General features: G+C 36.1%; 1 protein-coding gene across 3 annotated transcripts in view; it reads left to right on the top strand.

Annotated features, from left to right (window-relative positions):
- The window catches only part of SUSD1 (sushi domain containing 1), a 376643-nt gene that overhangs the window by 77842 nt on the left and 275656 nt on the right, over positions 1–23145 (top strand). For 2 of the 3 annotated variants that reach the window (XM_007498165.3, XM_007498164.3), the window contains exon 6: positions 3862–4041. The exons of the other annotated variant lie outside the window; for it this stretch is intronic. In XM_007498165.3, coding sequence (XP_007498227.2) covers positions 3862–4041 — 180 coding nt within the window. The remainder of the gene's footprint in view (positions 1–3861; positions 4042–23145) is intronic. 3 annotated transcript variants of the gene reach the window in all.

The raw sequence follows: 23145 nt of genomic DNA, 5'->3' as shown, positions 1-23145 counted from the left end.
CATGCAAATATTTTTATTTTAGTCATTTATTTATTCATACATGCATGCATCCATTCGTCTATCTGTCTATTAATTATTCAGTAGCTTACCCATGTATATACATGAGGAAGCATTAACAATCTGGGGATAATTCACATGAAACTCCCATGAATTTAACACCGGTATTTCTCATAATTTTCTATTTATGGGCAGGGGTTGTCATTCCTCTAAATTGTGTCCTTTAAAAAGCATTCAGGAGCTCACGGGAGTGGACCTGACTCTTTGAGCACAACAGACAGATGACTTCATGTCTTTTTTTTTTCTTACTTTCTGTCTTAATAACAACTTTAATTAAAAAAATAAAATAAATTATAACATTTGTACAGCCCAGTGGAATTGCTTGTTGGCTCTGGGACTGGAGAGAGAAGAGGGAAGGGAAAGAAAACAAATCATGTAAATGTGGAAAAATATTTTTAAAAATAAAATTAATAACAACTCTAAGACAGAGGGGCAAGGGCTAGGAAGCTGGGGTTAAGTGATTTGCCCAGGGTCACACAACTAGGAAATGTTTGAATCTAGATTTGAACCCAGATCCTCCTTCAGACTTGGTGCTCTATTTCCTGTGCCACCTAGCTGTTCTGGTGACTTTATGCCTTACAAATAAAAGCCTGTCTTTTCCTTGCTTCCTTCTTTCTACATTGGACTGGGATTACAAAGTCCTGGATCCTAGTTTTAGCTCTGCCACTTAATAACCAAATGCCTTTCTGCAAGAGGCAACTCATTGGAGCTCCAGTTTTCCTTTCCAAAAAGTGGGGATGCTTGATCTTCTTTACTCATCTATGTTGTAAGGCTCTGATGAAATAGTACTTGTTAAAGTTCTTTCTGTATTGGAAAGCTTTTTACTAGTGTGCAAAGTTCATAATCTTTCTGGTAATCTTAATAATATTTGTAGTCCATGACAATCCACACCGATTTCAGCAGCCCATCCTTGCTTCTAAATGCCACCTGAAGGCAGGGAATATAATAATAACAATTATAATTATAGCCAACATTTAAATAGCATTTTAAGATTTGCCAAAAGCTCTTTAGATATGTTATCTTATTTGGCCCTCACAATAACTCTGGGAGGCAAGTGCTGTTATTAATTCCACTTTACAGATGAGGAAACTGAGGCTGAAAGAGGTTAAGGGACTTTCCAAGACTCATGTAACTAGTAGATGTTTGAGGTGGGATTTGAACTTGAGTCTTCCTGTCTCCAACTTTAACATTCTGTCCAATACACTACCTATTTTCCTCCCTCAATTAGGCATCATTAACTGAAGGTGAACAGGCCCTAGGGTTACATATTTTCATTTTTAATTAAAATTTATAGAGGCATATAGTTTGATTTTTAAAAATTTTCTGATGTCAGGGGGTTTCTTTACCCTATTTTTCAGGCTCTGGGCCTTTGTGCCCTTGTTAACATAGGGCAGTGGGAAGCATTTGCTTTATGCAAAACTATAGTAAAGTCTCAGTAGTTGATAACCTTGGAGGGAAGAGAAGGCATTTAAAAAAAATAGACAACATGGAGATAAGAGGCCTTTGGTCATTAGCTATAATTTGTAGAAGGGGATAATTTGTCAATGTTTTTGTGGAAGGATTTGGAAAATTGGTCTTCTTGTTCTGTATAGGGAATTTTATTTGGTCCTAGAGATAAAAGAGAGGGTAGCTAGTAGGTAACAACTTGTAAAAGGCTTCCTGCAGGAGAATTCTCTCCAGATAGAGGTCTAAAAGGGGAGAAGAGATGGAAGACTGGTAATCAAATGAAAACAAAAAGGAGAGGTCCCCATAAACAGCACTATTATTTGAATATTTTATTCCTTTCCATAACCAATACTATCTTTTGAATTTGACTTGAAAATTAAAGGTGGCAGAGGGAATGGGCTGCTAAAATTGATGGAATCAGCAAGAAAGTCTCCCCTAGTGAGAATAAGGGGTAACCAGTAGACAATTTGTGTGCTCTATTGATGCCCATATTATGTCAAAACAATCGGAGAAATGCATCCAGCACCTTGGGGCTATGTGATCATTTATGGAAGATTTACAGTAGTAAGGAGATAGGAGTCATACAAGGTGGGCAGGCAGAGATGAACCGTAATCTGCAGTGTTGGAAGGAGTCCTCATATTGAGAAGGTCCATGGATCCAACAAGGAATCAATGTAACAAAAAAAGAATCTCAACTCCATGATTTAGTGTAATAATTAAATTAATAACTTAATTGTTCATTTAGCTCTTGGGTTTGACCCTGGATGGCTTGCTGATTTACCTAATTTACAATATTTGTCTCAGAAACCTTAAAGGTAGAAACAATCAACAATTTCATTAAAGACAATGACACTGAGGAAACAATATACTAATGTTTATGGAATGCAGGCAAAGGTATATTTATGGGGAAATTTCTCTCTCTAAATATATCAATAAAATAGAGAAAGAGAAGATCAAAGAATTGGGTATGCAACTAAAAAAAACTAGAAAAAGGACATACTAAAGATGATGATGGCTAATGGGGATATTCAAAAGAATATGCTGTTGCCTTCAAAATCAGTTCCCCAAAGAAGAACCCTAGAAATATTATTTTTGTAGTGACTGGATAGCTTCTAGGTAAACTACCTTTGAGTGATAAATACTTTGTTGGAGGTACAAGTTCTGGTGTATTTAATTTCTTAAAAAAACCAATATGTGAATAAAATCAGCCTTATTATTATATATCACATAGTCTTTCCCTATTTGACGAAAGCCTTTTTCTACAGTGACTAAAGAACACAGAAGAAAAATGGGTAGAGTCCTTTCCCTTCCCCCAATTCTCTGGTCTGGTTTTATGAAATCCAAGTCATATGTATTAGAGTACATGACAGAAATCATACCAGGAATGTTTGCATAAAGATGTTAATAATTATTTCGCCTCACTCACTATAGTCTAGTCACATTGGCTGTTCCTTCTACAGGATATTAGTTTCCCCTCTCCATGCCTTTTTTTAAGTGTGGAGTTTATTTTTTATTTTATTTTTTGCCAATTACATGTAATAAGTTTCCACTCACATTTTCCTAAGTTATATGATTTAATTTATCTCCCTCCTCCCTTTCCTTCTTCATCCCATTGCTGGCAGATGATTCAGATCTGGGTTATACATGGATTATCATATAAAACATATTTCCATATTGTTCATTTTTGTGAGTAGTCTTATAAAATCAAAACCCCAAAACATAAACCCAAATAAACAATAAAAAAATCATATGCTTCAAACCGCATTCTGGCTATTGTTGTTTCCCTGGAGGTGGATAGCATTCTTTGTCCCAAGTCCCTCAGAATTGTCCTTTTCCATACCTTTCTACAGGTCTTCCCCCAGGGTCTGGAATGCACTCTCTCCTTCCCTTCATTTTCTAGAGTCCTTAGTTTTCCTTCAAAATGTAGCTCAATCACCTATGAGAAGCCTTTCCTGATCCTTATACCCCTAGCACCCTCCCCAAATAACATTTTATTCCCCTCTTTTTTATTTCTAATAATCTTATAGGTGCCCATATTGTCTTCCTGAGAGGAAGTTTTTCTTGTTGGGAGCACAGGGACTCCTTTGCTTTGGTCATTGTATCCACAGTGCCCATATGCCTGGCTCAGAGTGGGCACTTAAGCACTTTCTGATTAATTGGTTGAAATCCAAATGAAACCCTTGATTACTGAAAGGATATACTTTCTAGAGGGGAGCATTAAGCCTATTTCAGGTTGTGCCTTTATGTTTCTAATAGTCTCAGTTCCATTTTCTTCCTTCTGCTTTATATTCTCCTTCCCCCACAAATTCACTTCCCACTCTAGTCCTTTTTTTTCCCCTTCTTTTCTTTCTACTGCAGCTGTGGACTGTGGGATTCTTCCTTCATTCCCAAATGCCTATCCAGCTCTTCAGAGCAACACCACATATGGAAGTCGAGTTGTGTACAAATGCCAGAAGGGGTATGTGCCAGAGACCAGCAATCATGTTGTTTTTTGCAACGCCCAAGGACAATGGGAAGGCCCATCTCTCATGTGCAGAGGTAAAGGGAAAAGAATAAAAAAGTAAAAAAATAAGTTCTACCAGAGCTAAGAATGGGAAGTCTATGCCACCAACAGAGGGGTTTCTGGGCACTGGGTAGGAGAAATCTATATTCAACTAAGTGGCCTGATAATTCACTTCAGTTCCTGGCATGTTGGTTTTAGTGGGTCCTCTTGTGTTGCTCTGAATTGCATCTGGAAACACTGTTCAGTTCCAGAAACTATTTGTTATAAAGGCTCACTTCTCTATGGCACTAGAAAGTTAAACTTACAACAACCCTTTGTGGTAGTCAGTATCCATATTATTGTACTCATTTTATGTATAAGAAAACTCAGAGTTATGCCTCAGTTTGGAATTCTTTCCATTGGGCCATTCTGAATAAATACAAGAGAATTTAAGGGGAGACATCTAGGGGGCTCAGTGGATAGAGAGCCAGAAGTTGAAGGGGGGAGTTCTTAGTTTCCTGTTTATTTTTTAGTCTTTTTTTCTGCTGCCCCTTGTTAAAGATTATTTTTATAGCATGGTGGTCTGAAAAGGATGCATTTAATATTTCTGCTTTTCCACAATTGGTTGTGAGGTTTCTGTGCCTATTATGTGCTAATTTTTTTTATGAAGGTGCTGTGTACTGTGGAGAAAAAAGGTATATTCCCTTTTATTTCCATTAAGTTTCCTTTGGAAGTCTAGCATATTGAACTTTCCTAAAGTTTTAGCTATTTCCTCAACTTCTTTCTTATTTATTTTTCAGTTGGATTTATGTACTTCTGAAAGGGGAAGGTAGAGGTTCCCTTCCAGTAATGTTTTTACTATTTCTTCCTGTGACTTGAGAAACTTCTCCTTTAAGAATCTGGATGCCCGGCCATTTAATGCATATATGTTTAGTATTGATATTGCTTCATTGTCTCTGGTACCTTTTATTAAGATGTAATTTCCTTCCTTATCTCTTTTGATTAGATCAATTTTTTATGTTTGCTTTGTCTGAGATCATGATTGCTACCCTTGCTTTTTTTTTTTTTTTGCTTTGGCTGAAGCATATTAAATTCTGTTCCAGCAAGTGGGAAGTGCTTAAGGAGTTGTTATTATAATTCAGTTCTTGCTTTGGGTTAGTGTTCTACATATGTTCTGTCTGCCAGCATCACTAAATACTGACATGTTATATGAAAGTTAGAAAGAAAGGCTTAAAAAAGTTCAGAGAAGAGAATCATACGTATCTTTAAAGTAATGGCTTGAAGAGTGGTTTGAAGGTCTTACTTAGGATTGTAGATTTAGTTGGAAAGGATGTCTGAGATCATTTAATGTAGTTCCTTTATTTTATAAATGAGGAAACTGAGGTGAAACTTGTCTAAGATTACACAGGTTGTAATCGGAAGAACTGAGATTCAACTAAGGTGTTCAGATTCCAAATTTGGAATTCTTTCTACAGCACCATTCTGAATAAAGACAGCTCACCAGATCTGTTTGTTTTGTTCGGGTGTGTGTGTGTGTGTGGGGGGTGGTAAAGTGAGAGCCAGCATTGTCCCCAAGTATTTCCTATCTAAGGCACTGTTCTAAGCTTGTGGTCCCTCCCTCTCTTTTGGAGTATAGTTTCCTAGGGAACAGGTCCTTGGAGTTTCTTTTATTCATATGTGAACAGATACTTAAGCAATGCTGTTTTAAAACTAAGAAAGGAAGTATAGCATCTGGGAGCAGTGAACTAGAAGTCAGAAAAATTAGACTGTCTCAGCTCTGTTCCAAACTAACCTAGTGAATTTTTTCCTTGTCATTTAATCTGAGCCAGCTAGGTGGAGTCATGAATAGAGTATTGGACTGGGAGTCAAGAAGATCTGAGTTTGAATCCTGCTTCAGACATTTATTTGCTGTGTGATCTTGGGCAAGTCTCTTAACTTCTGTCTGCCTTAATTTCCTTGACTATAAAATATAGATAATAATAGCACCTACTTCCTAGGGTTGTGTGAGGATCCAGGGAGATAGTTGTAAAACACTTCCCAGATTTTTAAGTGTTTCTCTCTCTCTCCCTCACTCTCTCTTTTCCCCTTTCTTCTCTCTTCCTCTCTCTCCTCTCCCTATCATCATCATCATCATCATCATCTTCTTCTTCTTCTTCTTCTTGTTCTTCTTCTTCTTGTTCTTCTTGTTCTTGTTCTTCTTGTTCTTGTTCTTGTTCTTGTTCTTGTTCTTCTTGTTCTTGTTCTTGTTCTTGTTCTTGTTCTTGTTCTTGTTCTTGTTCTTGTTCTTGTTCTTGTTCTTGTTCTTGTTCTTGTTCTTGTTCTTCTCTCTGTCTTTTCTCTCTCTCTGTCCCTGTCTTGGTCTCTGCCTCTCTCCCGGTCTCTCTATTTCATGCAATTAAAGGTTTGGAAAGTGCTTTACAAATATTTCACTTGATGACAACTTGTATAACCTTAACACAATGAGTATACAGTCTGTAAAAAAATGACAACCTGTGTAACTTTAGGAAATGTTTATCTATCTATAGGAATCTGCTGATCCCAGCCTTGCTCTTAAATACCTTTGTAGTCATGATGTAACCCGTGCTTGGGCTAAATGATTTCTACAGTAGGATTGACTCAAAATTCTACAATCTTCCCTCTAACTTCTCTAATCTACTAACATGAACTATGATTTGAACCCTGATGGAGCATAGAAATAGATGAATGACTATAGTCATATGGAAACTAAATTTAAAAGGTAGGGAACTTTTTTAATGCATAAGATGAGGAGTCAATGCATTCACCACAGGCAGTGAGTCAAAAGGAAGTGGTACATGGAGGGAGGATGGTTTATAGTTCATCTTATTCCAGTAATATTAATTTTCTAGCTGAAACTCTCTCCCCTTAATAATAGCTAATAAAAGCTAGTATTTATATATTGCTTTAGAATTATAAAATGCTTTCCCCATGTTATCTTATTTGATCCTTACAACAACCCTGCTTGGGAGATGCTTTTATTATCCCCATTTTAGCAATGAAGAATCTGAGTCTGAGAATGGTTAAGTGACTTGCCCAGAGTCCTAGATCTAGTTCATTTCTGAAGCAGAATTTAAACTCAGGTCTTCCTGACTTTTTTTTTTAAATTGAAAAATTTCATTTAGTTACTTAATTAATTTAGAATATTTTCCCAGGTTACATCTTCCTGATTCTTGAGTTCAGCACTTCATGCTTGGTACTACCTAATTGTCCTCATCCTTCCCAGAAGGCAGATGAGTGGGAAGGAAGCCCTTTATACATATAGTTTCCATGCCCTTCTTGGTGTTAGAATCATCAAATATTAACACTGGAAGGATTCCTGGTAGATTATAGGATTTTAGAGTAAAGAGGCTAGATAGAAGTGAATAAGGAGCCAAGCCTGGAGAGGATAGGTCCTGGATTCAAATATGGCCTCAGGTACTTCCTAGCTATGTGATCTTGGAAAGTCACTTAACCCCAATTGCCTAGCCCTTACTTCTCTTCTGCCTTGGAACCAATACTGAGCATTGATTCAAAGACTTCAGAAGGTAACGGTTTAAAAAAAATTGAAGTAGGATAGCTCTTTGAAAATGTGACTACTGAATACAGATAACAGCTTAATGTTTTTCACTTTATTTTTGTGTGTGTGTATTTGGTTTTTGTATGAGTCTTCTTTAACAACATGACCAAAATGGAATATGCTTTGTGTGTATAACCTAGATCAAATTGCTTATCATCTCAATGAATGGGGAGGGAAAGGAGGGAGACAATTTAGATCTCAAAATTTTGGAAACCATATGTCAAAAATTATCACATGTGATTGGGTAAACATATTATATTTTTTAAAAAAGAAAGAAAATGTGGCTCTAGCCCTAATGGAGCCCCTTATGTGCCCAGATTGTGAGATCAGACCTGCATTTCCTTTGGGAGGGGATGGTGAATGAAGAGAAAGCTGAATGTGGAAGTGACTGGCGCAGATGACATTCAGCAGATCATTCCCAAAGTGCCTACTATGTGCAGGGCCAGTTTTTGTGCCAGACGTTCCTATTAGATTATAAGCTTTTGTATACTTGGTTCATTCTAACTGTGAAATATGAGGCAAACTGGACTTCTAGCCTTGAATTTGTTTTGCCTCTTTTATGCCGGTCCTCCCAACTCCAACCCATGTTGGCATTCAGAGGATATAAATTTAGAGCTAGAAGGGGTCTTAGAAGTTAATAAGTTCAATTTCCTCATTTTACAGATAATTAATAAGAATTAAGAATTAGCATTTGTAAACCCAATCTCCTAATTTTACAAATAATTAATGCGAATTAAGAAAGAACACTCTCCACATCCAGAGGAAGAACTGTGGGAGTAGAAATGCAGAAGAAAAATAACTGCTTGATCACATGGTTTGATGGGGATATGATTAGGGATGTCGACTTTAATTGATCATTTTATTACAAATATTAATAATATGGAAATAAGTTCTGAATGATGGATGATACATGTAAAATCCAGTGGAATTACTTGTCAGCTCTGGGAGGGGGGAGAGAAAGAACATGAATCCTGTAACCATAGAAAAATATTCTAAATTAATTAATTAAAAAGTGAATGGGCATGTAAAGATAAATAAAATAAAAATTTTAAATTAAAAAAGGAATGAAGAATTAACATTTTTAAGTTCAACCTCCTCATTTTACAAATAAGTAATAAGAACTAAGAATGTGTTTATATAGTATTGTAAAATTTGCCAAGTACTGTACATGTTAGTTCACATAACCCTCACAATGTCCCTGTGAGGTAGCTGCTATGGTTATTTCCATTTTGTAGATGACTAAACTGAGACTAAGACTGAGAGAGATTAAATGACTTACTTATGCAGGACCAGAACTCTAGTAAGTGTCTGAGGCAAGATTCAAACTCAGATCTTCCTGATGCAAAATCCAGTTTTTATCCTCTGTACCCCCTAGCTATCTCAGATAAGGAAACTCATTAAGTGACTTGTCTATTTTCTCCTCAGAAACACCCTTAACCTACAGACTCCTTTTCTTTTTTTTTTCCTTAATCTTTACTTTCTATCTTTGAATCCATACTCTGTATGGATTCCAAGACAGAAGAGCAGTAAGGGCTAGACAGTTGGGGTTAAGTGACTTTTCCAGAGTCATACAGGTAGGTAGTGTCTGTGCCTAAATTTGAACCCAGGACCTCCCATCTCCAGGTCTGGCTCTCAATCCACTGAGCTACCCCTTCTTTGGCATTCTGAATGATGGGCTTGCAAGAGCAGAATCTGATTCCAGCTTAACGAAGTCTGAAATTGCTAAAACATAAATCCTTCCAACTTGCCCTTCCCCTGTTTGCCTCTTAAACTTATGAGCCAGCAGATGTGTTCTGATTCATCAGTGTTAGTGTTTTGAGCTGGTATCAGAACAAAATGTTGCTCCTGGCAACCTAGAAGTGTTTGATTGCCACCCATGTGTTAGCAGAACCTGACACCATCTTTGCCTGGCTTGCATCTAAATCATCCTAATTGTGCTCTCTTCTGTTGCCATAGGAGTCACATTTCTTCCTTCCCCAGCCGTAGGGCTATTGTTCGGTTTTCTGGGAGCCATCTCTCTTCCTCCTTAGCCTTGGCTTGCTTTTTCCTTCCTCTTTTTTATTCCTGCCAGGGGACTCCTGTGGACATGAAAAACCTTTGCAATTTGCTTTACAAGTACAAAATGAGAGCACCTCGCTTCCAAACGCTTAATATTGCTTCTGTCAATCTCGTAGTCTTTCTTTTCTTATTTACTACTTCTTGTTTCTCCCTCATATGTATATATATGTATATGTGTGTGTGTGTGTGTGTGTGTGTATGTGTGGTTTTTTTTCCTTTTCCAAAAATGAGACCCATTTTGGGGTCTCTGGGTTGAAATCTTTTGCCTCCCTGGACTTCTCTGGGGACAGTTAGGTTTCACCAAAATAGAGGCAAAAGCTTCCCAGATGGACTCATGGGCTGTAAATGGGGAAATCTCCCTAGTGTGGGCTAAGGGAAAAGCATATTAAAGCTTTCCAGACCGGAAAATTTTGTTCTTAATAAGTGCAACTCACAGGCAGTGAGGTAGCACAGTGGTTAGAGAGCCAGGTGTGGAGGCAGGACCACTTGGGTTCAAATCTGACCTCAGATACTTCTCACTTGTGAAATCTTGGGAAAATCACTTAATCCCATACTTTTAGCTTGACATTAGCTACATACTCATGGGCAAGTCTTGAACCTCATTTTCTCCATCTTTAGATAGAAATATAATCATCTAATTCACAAAAGTGTTGGGAGGGAAGTACTTTGTTCATTTCAAAAGGAGAAAGACTTGTCTTCTGATTTCATCAGCACAGGGAATTCTCAGGTGAGAAAACTCCTACTAGTGAAGATGGGCAACTTTTTGCAACTTGCAAAAGAGAATTGCCTAATGCACTGAAGATTAAGTGACTCACCCAGGATCACACAACCAATATATGTCAGAGGGAGGACTTTAACTCTTTCTGGCTCAGAGATTGGATCTGTATTCATTAAGCCAAGTTGCTTCTCTTAAATGACTTTATAAATGTGCTTGGGTTCTACCGATGACCTAGGATCTCATGAGAACTCTTTGCAATATTTTAAATTCAATATTATCTTATGGCCCTCATTAATTCCCTCCCACCCTTCACCAGTCCATTAAGATAGCAAGAAAAATAATACATGATAAAAATGTGTAGTTACATACCTACGAAGAAAAGTAAGTTAAACATGGAGGGAGATCTGTGATCAGTGACAGAACCAGGATAAAAATATGGAGTACCTGATGGTCCATCAGAGTGGTTTTTTCTGCTAAAACACAAAAAGCAAGGAGAGGTGTGACAGATCATCTCCATTTCTTTGCATCTCTCTTTGTCAGGATTAAAACCACTCTGGAATGAATATTTAGGAATATTACCAGAAATAGGAGATATCAGACTTGGTTGGAGATTTTCTATCCTTGTTACTGACATTCTAAACTCAAGAATTCTGAGTCCTATTAGTAGAAAATACCCATGTATGATCTTGACTTTCCCTGTTTCATTGATGCTTTTTGTTTTTTTGCACAACTGTCATTTCCTTATTTCTAAATCCTCAAAGAGAGAGACAGAGACAGAGATAACCCTAGATAGATTAATTATTGAATTATATGGCCTAAAATTGCCCTCAAGGAGTTTACAATCTACTAGGGGAGACAACACAAAGCAGTCTATATACAGGATAAATGAGAAATAATTAACAAAGGGAAGGCACTATGGACAGTGAGTTGGCTCAGTGGATAGTGCTCTAGACCTAGAGTTAGGAGAACCTGGGTTCACTTCCTGGCTGTGTGACCCTGGGCAAGTCACTTAACCCCAATTACCTAGCCCTAACTGCTCTTCTGCCTTGGAGCCAATATTTAGTATTGGTTCTATGACAGAAGGTAAGGTTTTTTTTTTTTAAGGGATGGCACTAGAATTATGAAGGGTTGGGAAAGAATTACAGTAGTTGGTGGGGTTTTAGTTGAGACTTAAAGAAAGTCAGAGACAATGAAAAGGAGTAATGAAGGAAGAAAAAAACTATTCAACTAATGCTTTTATTTTCACTTTCAAGGGGAATGACCTCAGATTATAGAGTAAAGAACACAAACGATTACCATGGAGTTGAAACCCAAACTAAACGTGACGTTAAGAGAGACCTTGATGAGTTCCAGTCTTCAGGGCTAGATGAATTCTATCTGGGTTGCTAAAAGAACTTGCAGATATGATTACTGAGTGTGCTTCCAGTGAATCTGAAGGAATCATGGAGAATAGGAAAGGTGCATTAGGACTGGAGAAGAGACAGTGTCCTGATTTTTTAAAAAAAAGAGAGAGAGATCAGGGAAAATTCTATAGAACATAAAGGTGAATTTGACTTCAATTTCTGGCCAAATTCAAGAATGTGCCATTAAAGTTATGAGCATTGGTGAGCATTTAGACAAAGAAAGAACTTCATCAAAACAGGCCATATGATCATCTTTATTCCCCCCCTCCCCAGGATTTCTAGACTGGTAGATGAGGGGAATTCTGTAGGCATAGTGTATCATAGCTGTTTTTTTTAAAACCCTTACCTGCCATCTTGAAATCAATACTGTGCATTGGTTCTAAGCAGAAGAGTGGTAAGGGCTAGGCAGTGGGGTTCAAGTGACTTGCCCAGGGTCACACAACTGGGAAGTGTCTGAGGCTGGATTTGAACTCAGGACCTCCCATCTCTAGGCCTGACTCTCAATTCACCGAGCCATCCAGCTGCCCCCTGTATCGTAGTTTTTAAACAAACATTTAACAATGATTGTCAATGCCATCTTTGTAGACAAGATGGAGAGGTGTATATAGTTTGGTGGCATGGAAATGATTGAATTACTAGACACAAAGAAAAGGAAGGAAACAGACATTTAATGAGTGTTTTTCAGACACTGCTAAGGTATTTACAAATATTTCATTTAATCCTCAAAACAACCCTGGGAGGTAGGTGCTATTATTAATCCCATTTTAGAGATGAAGATGAGAAAGGGGCAGCAGGGTGGCACAGTGGAGAGAGTGCTAGGTCTAGAATCAGGAAGATTCATCTTCCTGAGTTAAAATCTGACTTTAGACATTTAATAGTTGTGTGACCCTGGACAAGTCACTTAACCCTGTTTGCCTCAGTTTCTTCATCTGTCAAATGATCTGGAGAAGGAAATGACAAATTATTCCAGGATCTTTGCCAAGAAAACCCCCAATGGGGTCATGCTCTGTTCACTGTACTACCTATCTGCCTCACAAACATTCAGTATACTAATTGTTTAGCACCTATGTAGAGGGCTCCAAAGATATACTCTTGATAATTAACTGTTTTTAAAATTAATTTATATATATAATATATATAATTTATATGTATATTTATTTATATATATAATTAATTTGTCAGTGAATTAGATTAAATCTAAGTGGCATGCTAATCAACTGTGCAGAGAGTACAACCTTGGAAGGGACACCTAATAAATTGGATGATGGGATCCAAAAAGACATCAACGGGCTAGTGATTGTCCCAGGCTGATAAGATGATGTTGATGAGAGGTTCATGTAAAATCCTACACTTGGATTAAAAAATCAGTAATTCAAGAATGAGAAGGGAGAAGTTGTGGCTTGACAACAATTTTTATAAAAAAAGATCTGGGAGTTTAATGTATGAGTCAGCAGTGTGAGATGACAGAGATGTCAATCTTCGAGAGTGTTAGGAGAGGTGCGGTGAACAGGAAGGGGGAAGAATTAATCCATCTGTGCTCTGCCCCAGTCCCATCACTTTGGGAGCACATTATCAGTCAGTCTCTGAAATTTTGGGAAGGACTTAGGCAAGCTTAGGATATCCTTAGGAGGTCAACTGAGATGTGGAGGGGGCTCTAGACCACGCCATATGGGAATTGGTTGAAGGAACTGGGGATGTTTATCTTTGTCCCTATTGTGTGCTTTGTAGTACTATCAGGAGGGTGTTGGGGCTAGATCAAACTGTTGGAGAGAATCCCTTAGAAATGGGTAGATTCTATAAGTCACAATTGTTTTGTTGATTGTTGATGTTTAATAATGTATATTAATTTTAAATTTATAGAAGGTATTTTTTTCAGAAATTTGATTATTAAATATTTACTAGCATACCTCTAAATACTATGATAGAGACTATGGGAGATACAGAGATGATAATAACAATTATATATATACATATATTTATCTTTTCCAACTGCTTTATTTTATTAATCTTTAATACTTTATTTTCCCCCAATTACAGTCAAAAACAATTTTTAACATTATTTAAATTTTTTTTGAGTTCCAAATTCTTCCCTCCTTCCACCTCCCCTCCCCTCTATCCTTTTGAGACAGTATACTGTCTGATACAGATTTTACATGTGCAGTCATAGCAATCATGTAAAATAGTTTTCCATATTAATCATTTTGTGGAAGAGATCTGGAACCAAAAAAATGAAGGGAAATGAAATATAGACTTTTTTGGCCTGCATTCATACTGTATCAGTTCTTCCTCTGTAGGTGGGGGGTATTTTCATCATCAGTCTTTGGAATTGTCTTGGATCACATGGTATTGCAGAGAATAGCTAAATCAATCACAGTTGTTCATCATACAATGTTACTGTTGCTATTGTACAACTTCTGGTGCTTCTTACTTCACTTTGCATCAGTTCATGTAAGTTTTTCAAAATTAGAAGAATAACATTAGTATTGATTAAGGTTGTTATTTTAAACCATTATTTAGCAGTTATGGAGCACCTTACGTTTTGCAAAGCAATTTACGTATTTTATCTCATTTGAAGAGGAAAGTGATCATAATAGTTCATGTTAATGTAATGTTTTAAAGCAGAGATGTTAAATATTGCAGGCCAGTATTGTAGACTGCTGAACCAAATGAAAATGTAATAATATTTGGCAAAATAAATAAAAATATAATTGAGTATAGATAATGTTAATATGTGGTTTTCTAAGTCACTTTGTGGTCTGCAGGGATCCTTATGTATGATTTAGTGGCTCCCACTCCCATTGTACTTTGATGCCATTGTTTAAAGGTTTGTAAAGTGCACAGTGGGTAGAATGATAGATTAGGAGTATGAACCTGGGCAAGTCACTTAACCTCTCTCAGCCTCAATTTCCTCATATGTTAAGTGGAGATAATAATAGCACTTGCCTTCCAAGAGGATCACAGGAGATAACACATAAAACAAAAGCCCCAAAGCACAATGGTATGCAAGTTTATTTCTTAGACCTTCCATTCTTTGGTTATTGGCTTCAAGTCTTAGTCTTGTATCATGCCCATGCTCCCTCGCTGATTTCTGATAATAAAAGTTCTTGTGTAAAGCTAAAGATGGTAATTTCCTTAGAGAACAATGGTAGTGAGATTCTGTTTAATTTATTTATCATGATTATGCACTTTGCAAGCACTTCGCCTTAGAAAGGACTCCTTATTTCCCTGCTTGGTGATTTTTAAATATATTGCATATTAGCAGCTTTGCCTTTTAGTTCCTTCTGTGGGATTGCTTGGCAATTAAGAAGTTCATAAAAAGAAAGTGTGAAAGCCAAATGGAATATTTAAGGGCAAAGTGGGAAGTTTTGTTGTTGTTTTTTTAGTAAATAAACTTTTTTTTTGAAGGGAGGAAACAACGGAGGGATCTTTAATATTCTTTCTTTTGAGGGGCAGAGTGGGTGGAGGGAAAAGAACTCGACTTGGAGTCAGAAGAATCCTAGGATTTTTGGGGGGGTTGGGTTTCAATTTTTTGTTTTCATTTATATTATTTTATCTTGCAATGATTGCAGGACAGTTAGAAATAAACAGCTGAATCAGTCTACTGATCAGAGTAGATCTATAATTTTATATGATTTTTGGGTTTAGATTCTACATAGCATTTGATCTGTTGAACCCGAATAATATTATAAAGTATGCAGAAAAAAGTTAGAATATATTCTAATTAGATTGCCTACTCTAATTCTTTTCTGTCTTCTCCTTTGCACTAATATAAATAACTCAAGTCTTTTTTTCTTGGTCTCTTTTGCTATTTCATTTTACTCCCAGATTCTTAGGGCCACTATTCCTTATCTGGTGCAAAGGATTCGAACAAACAAACAATCCATTCAATAAGAATATATTTAAATGTGCCCAGGAAAAGCAGTTCCCTCTGAGGTAAAAAAATTTAAAAAGATAAAAGGGGATAAAACTCTCCATAGAGCAAGAAGTTCCTGGGATTTCCATCATCATCTATGAAAAGAGTTTTCATATTTTTCCCGCAAATGTCCATGGCTGGGTCTCAAGATCAATCTACCTGGTTAATTCCACCTGCCTAAGGTGTATCTGTACCACTTCCTTGTCCACAGTAATCTTAGCTGTAGTTGGGAACAGGACATGGGAAAGAGAAAGACTAGAATGTTAGAGTTGGCCAACTCATTCTTCCCCACTTCCAATAGTATCCTGGCTCTGTCCCCTCCATGTGAGAATCCAGCAAAGCTCTGGAGTCAGCTCTCCTTTCTAGACTTTCTCCCACCTTGGTGATCTCCTGCACTTCAATGTCTGCAGTTTTCACTGTTTGGTGGATGACCCCAAATCTCTATATCCAGTCTCTCCATTGAATTCCAGTCATAGATTTCCAGTTGTCCATTTTCCATATTTAACTAGAGAAGCCTGTATTTGAATCCACATTTACTGTTTGATCATCACATAACCTCTTTGGACGCTCAGTTTCCTCCTATGTAAAATGGGCTAAGAATATTGTGTAGTACTAATCTCAAGGTATTCTTGCCAGGATCAACTGAGGTAAAATATATGAAGCCATTTGCAAACCATAAAAGTGCTATATAAATGTCATCTATTATTATTGTTTTACATACCATGAATGTTGTGGTTTCTGTCCAAGGCAGTCACCTGATAAAATGCTAACTTTGTTATAGTTTGGCTTCCTGTGGACATAAACATAAATTATGACTAGAGAAATATTCTTCAAGTTGGTTCCTTTTGTTCTGAGGGAGAAAAAAAGTCTTTTTCAGATGTTTAATTGGTTTTAGAAAGGACTGTGGGTGGGTATGGCTTCGTTGCTTAACTCCCCAATTCTTCATGAATCATTTTGCTTGGCAGTTTTATTATTGTTTTCTTAAACCTCCCCAGTTGAAAATCTCTTGTTGGTGCAGAGAAATAGTTGCAAATCATATTTTCATATACTCGTAGAGTAAGTAGGAACCCTAAAAGTAGGTCATCTATTCCAATATTCTGCCCAAAGTAGGAATTCATTCCACATTATCACTGATGGATGGTTATCCATTTAGGGCTTACATAGTCCTACGGATGGGGGCCTCATTAGTTTTTGATAGGGCATATTGTATTTTTATATATTAGATAATTCTTTAATATTTTATTGAGATATGGACTGAATCTGTGATTTATTTTTGTTTAGGGAGCTTCTGGATGAACAAACTCCTTTTGCAGGTCATCACCTACTCTTCAACTTACAATTTTAAAGCATCAAACTAATAGAAATGGGGAGGAGGTGGGAATTGCCAGTCTTAAATTGGAATATTTTAAATGATTTATTGTACTTTTATTTTGTTTCTGGACTGGCTAGCACTTAGAAGTGTTGCCGGTCAGGAGTAGCTGGGAGGCTAGTTGTGTGACCCCTTACTTAAAGCATTGAGAGGTTAAGTGACTTACCTAAAATTACATAGTCACCTTATGTAAGGGATAGGAATTGAACCCAGGTTTTCCCAGCCTCAAGGTCAATTCCCCAACTGCTATTCCACATTTATTAAGGATCAAGTATGTTCAAAGCACTATGCAAGTTATTGCGGATACAAAGTCAAGATTGACTACAAAATTACAAAGGGCAAAGAAGAAATCTTTTCTCTGGGGAATTTGTAGGCTTATATTATTCTTAGGGGGAAAATGGAGCAACATGGGCTAGACTAAATTGGGTGGATGAATGGCCAAATGGTTGAATGCTTGATTCAGCACTTTTTGAATGGTTGGTTTCTAATTAAGAGTTCAAAGTTGACATAGAAGGCAGTCTGAACTTGGTCAGTGATATTTAATATTTTTTTCAACGACTTAGTTAAGGCACATAGCACATATATCAGATTTATAGATAACACAAAACTGGAAAGATTGGCTCAAATACTAGATGAATGAGTCAATATCCCAAAGATCTCAAAAGCCTAGAATGATGGCCAGAATCCAAGTTTTAAGTCCTATGCTTGAGTTGAAAAACAATCCATTTCACAAGTATAATATGAGGTAAGACATGATTAGACAGCATTTCATATAAAAAATAACTTCTAGAATTTTGGCAACAGGTGATGGCTTGATCTGGAGCTGTTGTGGCCTGATCTGGGGATTCTGGCCCTGATCTGGGATTCTCTGAGGTTTGGGGATTTGTAGGGGAAATCCCTACCTTTTCTCTGCAGTGAGGATCCAGAATGCATGGGATGGATCAAGAAAAATCCACTCTGCTTTCCTCAGTGGCTCTAGATAAGAAACCCTTTAGACTTAAGGGCCCACCTGCAAAAATCCTTTGTGTTTTCTCTTGTAACGGCCTCAGACATCTTCTTCCTTTTCTTTTGAAATACGAGGGCAACATTTACAATTCTCTAATGCCCTGGCATTACTTTTCTCAGGTCACTGACAATGGTTCAGTAATCATATCCATCAATTCTTTTAGGAACCTGTGATGTAGTTCATGTAAGCCTAGTAAGTTGATTGCACCTAGGGTATCTGCTTTCCTAATATCTGTTCCATTACCTTAGTTTCAATCTGTTGTTAACATCATAATCTATGAAGAATGATAATGAGAAAATGTATGACATGCAACTAATCAGATTTAACTCTGAATTATTTAAATAAGGTATTGAAAATAACAATTAGGAAATTGACAACAGAGCTGATATTGATATTGCCTATAATAATTTAAGTCAGATGTTAAAATAATATAAATTGAATACTAGATTAAAAATAACAAAGAAGCTGTTAGAATCCACCTTAGTCAACAAAGGGCCATGGCTACTACCAGTAGCACTAAGTTAGAATATGAATTCATCTTAAGAAGAAGGATGATGGCTGGTCATGGGCAATGTTATCTCATAAAACTAAAAGAAGCCATAGAATATTAAACTAGTTTAAAGAATGCTTGGGCAAGCTGTCCAAATAAACAAAGTCATTCTAAAGGTATTTAATGACAAAAGTGGAAAATGGATTACAGAAGGAAAAAAATGGAAAAGATTTGCAAAAATAATTACAAATTCTTTTTTCCATTGAGGACAGTGAAACCCCCTTTGGATTCTAACATCAAAGTCCATGAGTCCCTTAAAACAAAATAGAAATGACAAAGATGGGAAAAACAGTCAGATTGGATTACATATAACTAGATGAGATCCGTGCTGAAAGTGAAACATTTATGAAAGCATTGAAGAACAAATTAACAAGACTTTATATGCCAAAGGCAAAGAAAAATCTTGGACCTTATTGATTCCAAAACAAAAAGTTATTGCACAAATGTCAGCAGCTACTAATCTATATGATGACTTATACATCTATATAAACCCTATATGAGGGTATTTTGTACGTGGAATGAAGATATCCTTGATGAAGGTATCAGTAGAGAGCAAGCAAACTTTTGCAAAGTATATTCAACTATGAATCTTATATTTACTATCTCAGAATTAATGAAAGATATGAAAAAGTAAGATCCCACTGTGCTTATTTTTTTTTGATTACAAAAAACATTTGATTTGTAGAACAAAAAATTACTTTTCAATCATTCTTATAATAAGGTTGCTCACATTATTATCTCAGGTTCATTCAAGATTTCTTCTAAGATGCAACAACAATAGCACACACATCAAGGAGTTTGGTGTCAAAAAACATTCAACTTAATAGGCATACAGATAGAACAAGAAGAGAGGAAAGGGGAAATATAGAAGGGAGAGTATATTCAGACAAACATTAGTCAGAAACTAAACAAACCTTAATCTTAGAGAGGAGATGGTGGAGAGAAAGTTAAAAGAAAGGATAACTCAAAGAGAAAAGAATATAAAGATGAAAGGAATAGGGAACAAAATAGAGCAAAACAAACATTTAACTGTCTTTACTGTGAATATGCAGAGGATGAATTTACTCTGAAAAAGGAAGAGGTTGACAAAATATTTTTGAAAACAAAATCCAATGATATGTTGTCTACAAGAAACATATTTGAAGACAAGAGACTCACAAAAAGTTAAAACAAAGGTTTGGAGTAAATCTATTATGTCTTAGCTTTATTCATAAAAACAGTGGTAGCAATCATGATTTCAGACCAGGCAACAACAAAAATAGATTTAATTAATAGAGATAAAAATGGAAACCACATTTTGATGAAAGACAATATAGACAATTAATTTCAAGACTAAATATATATGTATGTAGATATATGTATACACATACTTTAAGGCAGTTTCTAAATACAGTGATCCCTCACCTATTGTGGGAATTATGTTTGAGACCCCTGTGATAGGTGAAAATCTGTGAAGTAGCAGCATTATATTTATATCTATTTTATATCTAAGGCTTTTTAAACCCTTCCCACCCTTCTTTGAACCTTTCCCACACTCTTATAAATACTTCGAATGCTCTTAAATACTTTCTGAACTTATGGGCACAGTGTGGGAGAGCAGACAGACCTATGCTAACGTCACTGAACCAATTAGAGCCCAGGATACAACACTGTGATTGGTTGCCTTTTATTCCATCAACCAATAGTGTTCCATGTACGATCTCAGTTTGGCAAATTTTCGCAAGTGGTAGTGGCATACTGTATTTCCACTATGTACAGTACAGTATTCATCTGCAAAATCCTGTGATATAGCAAAAACTCTGTGATACAGAACTGTATATATACATATATATATATATATACATATATATATATATTTAAAACTCATGATACAGTGAAGCTGCAATAAGTGAACAGAGAAGGAACAACTGTACTTAAAGAAAAAATGAAATGATGTACAAGGAGAAAGGGATAATAAAAGCATGATAACAGAGGAAACTCAAAAAAGAAAAATAACAGGTTACTAAATTAAAATGCAATTAAAATAATAGAAAAATAATAAAAATTTTAAAACCCTACCCAAATTAAAGTAGAAATTCACAAAATTGAAAACAACAAATCATTCAATCTAGGAGTTGCTTTTTTGAGTAAAAATCCCAACAAAATAGATAAACTATTAACCATTTTCATTAAAAAGAAGAAAAGAGAAAACATAGTATAAAAATATTAAAATGAAAAGGCAGTCACAACAAATGAAGAAGAAATAAAAGATATTAGAAACTTTTTTGCCCAACTATATGCCAACAAAACCAATAACTCTAATGAAATAAATGAATATTTACTGGCTTGAAAGATACCCAAATTAATAAAATATGAAATAGAGTTTAAACACCCTGATTTTAGGGGAGGAAATGAATAAGCCATAAATGAATTTACAATGAAATATTCTCCAGGACCAGATATATTTAACTCAATCCTATCAAACATTAAAAGAACAATTAGTTCTGCATAAATTGTTTGCAAAAACAACAAATAAATCCTAGTAGATTCTTTCTATGATAGAGATATGGTCTTGATACACATAGCATGGAAAATAAAAACTTAAAAAAAGATTATAGACCAATATCCCTACTTAACACAGATGCAAAATTTAAAAATAAAGTATTAGAGGGGGCAGCTGGGTGGCTCAGTGTATTGAGAGTCAGGCTCAGAGATGGAAGATCCTGGGTTCAAACCTGGCCTCAGATAATTCCTAGCTGGGTGACCCTGGGCAAGTCATTTAACCCCCATTGCCTAGCCCTTACCACTCTTCTGCCTTAGAACCAATATCCAGTATTGATTCTAAGAGGTAAGGTAAGGATTTTAATAACAAGTATTAGAAAAGGAGATAAAATAACATATTATGAAGTTTTTATATAATGACTAAGTGATATTTATTTCAGGAATATATATGATCATTTTAATATTAGGAAAACAAAAACTTAAGTTATCAAATTAAAAAAATAAAAAATAATATGATTATATCAACAGATGCAGAAAAAACTGCTGACAATTTACATCTATTTTTGTTAAAAACACTAAAAAATAGAAATAAAAGGACCTTTCCTTGAAATGATAAATAGTACTTATTGAAAACAAAGAGCTCCCATTAGTTTTCTAACAGATAAATTTGAAACCATTCCAGTAATTTGAGGAGTGAAACAAAGATATCTGTTGTCACCACTTATATTTGAAAATAGTACTAGAAATGCTAGCTATAGTAATAAAATAAGAAAAAGAAAGTAAAGGAATTTTCAGAAACAAATTTATATCTTTTTGCAAATTATATATGTTGGTATACTTAAAGAAACCTGAAGAGTCCAGAAATTAATTGAAGCACTAATTTAAGCATATTTGCAAGATGTAAAATAAAACAATGCAAGTCATCAACACTTCTATATAGTATTAATAAAATGTATCAGGAAGAAAAAGGAAGTCCATATATAAAATGACTGAGGAATTTATAAAATATTTGGGAAACTACCTTCCAAGACACACATAAGAACTATGTAAGTGGAGATGCATTGTGGGAAGATATGAGAATAGTGTGAGATTTAAAATGGTTGAGGTCTTAAACTGTAGTGATTAAAATTGTGGAAGATATAAATTGTGATAGATATAAGGGAGGGTGAGTAAATTTGACCACAGAAAATATGTTTCACTACAGTGTCTTGGTTTTTAAATCAAATATAAGGTGGTCACCAGGGAAATATTCCCAATTATTCAAATACCCAAGTCAACTGGGTTTTATAGAGATTTTTAATTAATAATATAATGAGGAATTAGAGAAAGAGAGAAAGAGTAGGAAAGGAATAATTATGAAGGGCCTCAAGCCAATATGGCCTAGACCTGAGTCTTAAGAGAGAGAATCAGTCAGTCAGTCTTTTAACACTCACCACAAGGTCTGCCTAAACAAGGATTCTTGTGACACCAGGCCAGCTCCATCTCAGCTGACTTCACCAGAGAGCCCTCCAGCGAGACCTCCTTAGAGATTGTCCTCCAAGAGCTTCCCTTCTCCAGAGCCTCTCTCAAGAGATTCTTCCCAAGTGGTCCTCATCAGAGATCCTCCAAAAGGATTTCTCCAAAAGGATATCTATCCTCAAGAGATTCTGCTTTTTCTTATATAGGGTTTTTTCTCCCATGTCACCTCCCCTAAGTCCCTACATCTACCAATCACTGTAGACTCTTTTCAAAGGACTGCCCATCTGAATTCCTGCTAAGTCGACCAATCTCCTTAGTAAGTCTGAATCAGAAAAAATGCTGCTGTGTCGACCAATCTCCTCAGTAAGTCTGAAGGAGAGAAAACACAGCTGAGTCAACTAATCTCATCAAGAGAAAACTTGCCTGACCCTTTTAGGTACCTAGCATCCCATTGTATCAATTCTAAAAACAGGCCTGGCTCAAAGAACTCCTTGCCCCACCATACGTATGGAACCAAGTACTTTCATTGTTTAGCAAGGAGTTTTCTCTCCTAAAGCCATCTTAAGTACGGGTAGAGTAGGGGTCCTCCCATAGCAAGGAGTTTTCTCCCCTAAAGCAGTCTTAAGTACG

This window comes from Monodelphis domestica, chromosome 7, assembly GCF_027887165.1.
Source record: "Monodelphis domestica isolate mMonDom1 chromosome 7, mMonDom1.pri, whole genome shotgun sequence".
NCBI classification, from domain to species: Eukaryota; Metazoa; Chordata; class Mammalia; order Didelphimorphia; family Didelphidae; genus Monodelphis; species Monodelphis domestica.
This window is presented reverse-complemented; position numbering and strand designations above follow the sequence as displayed.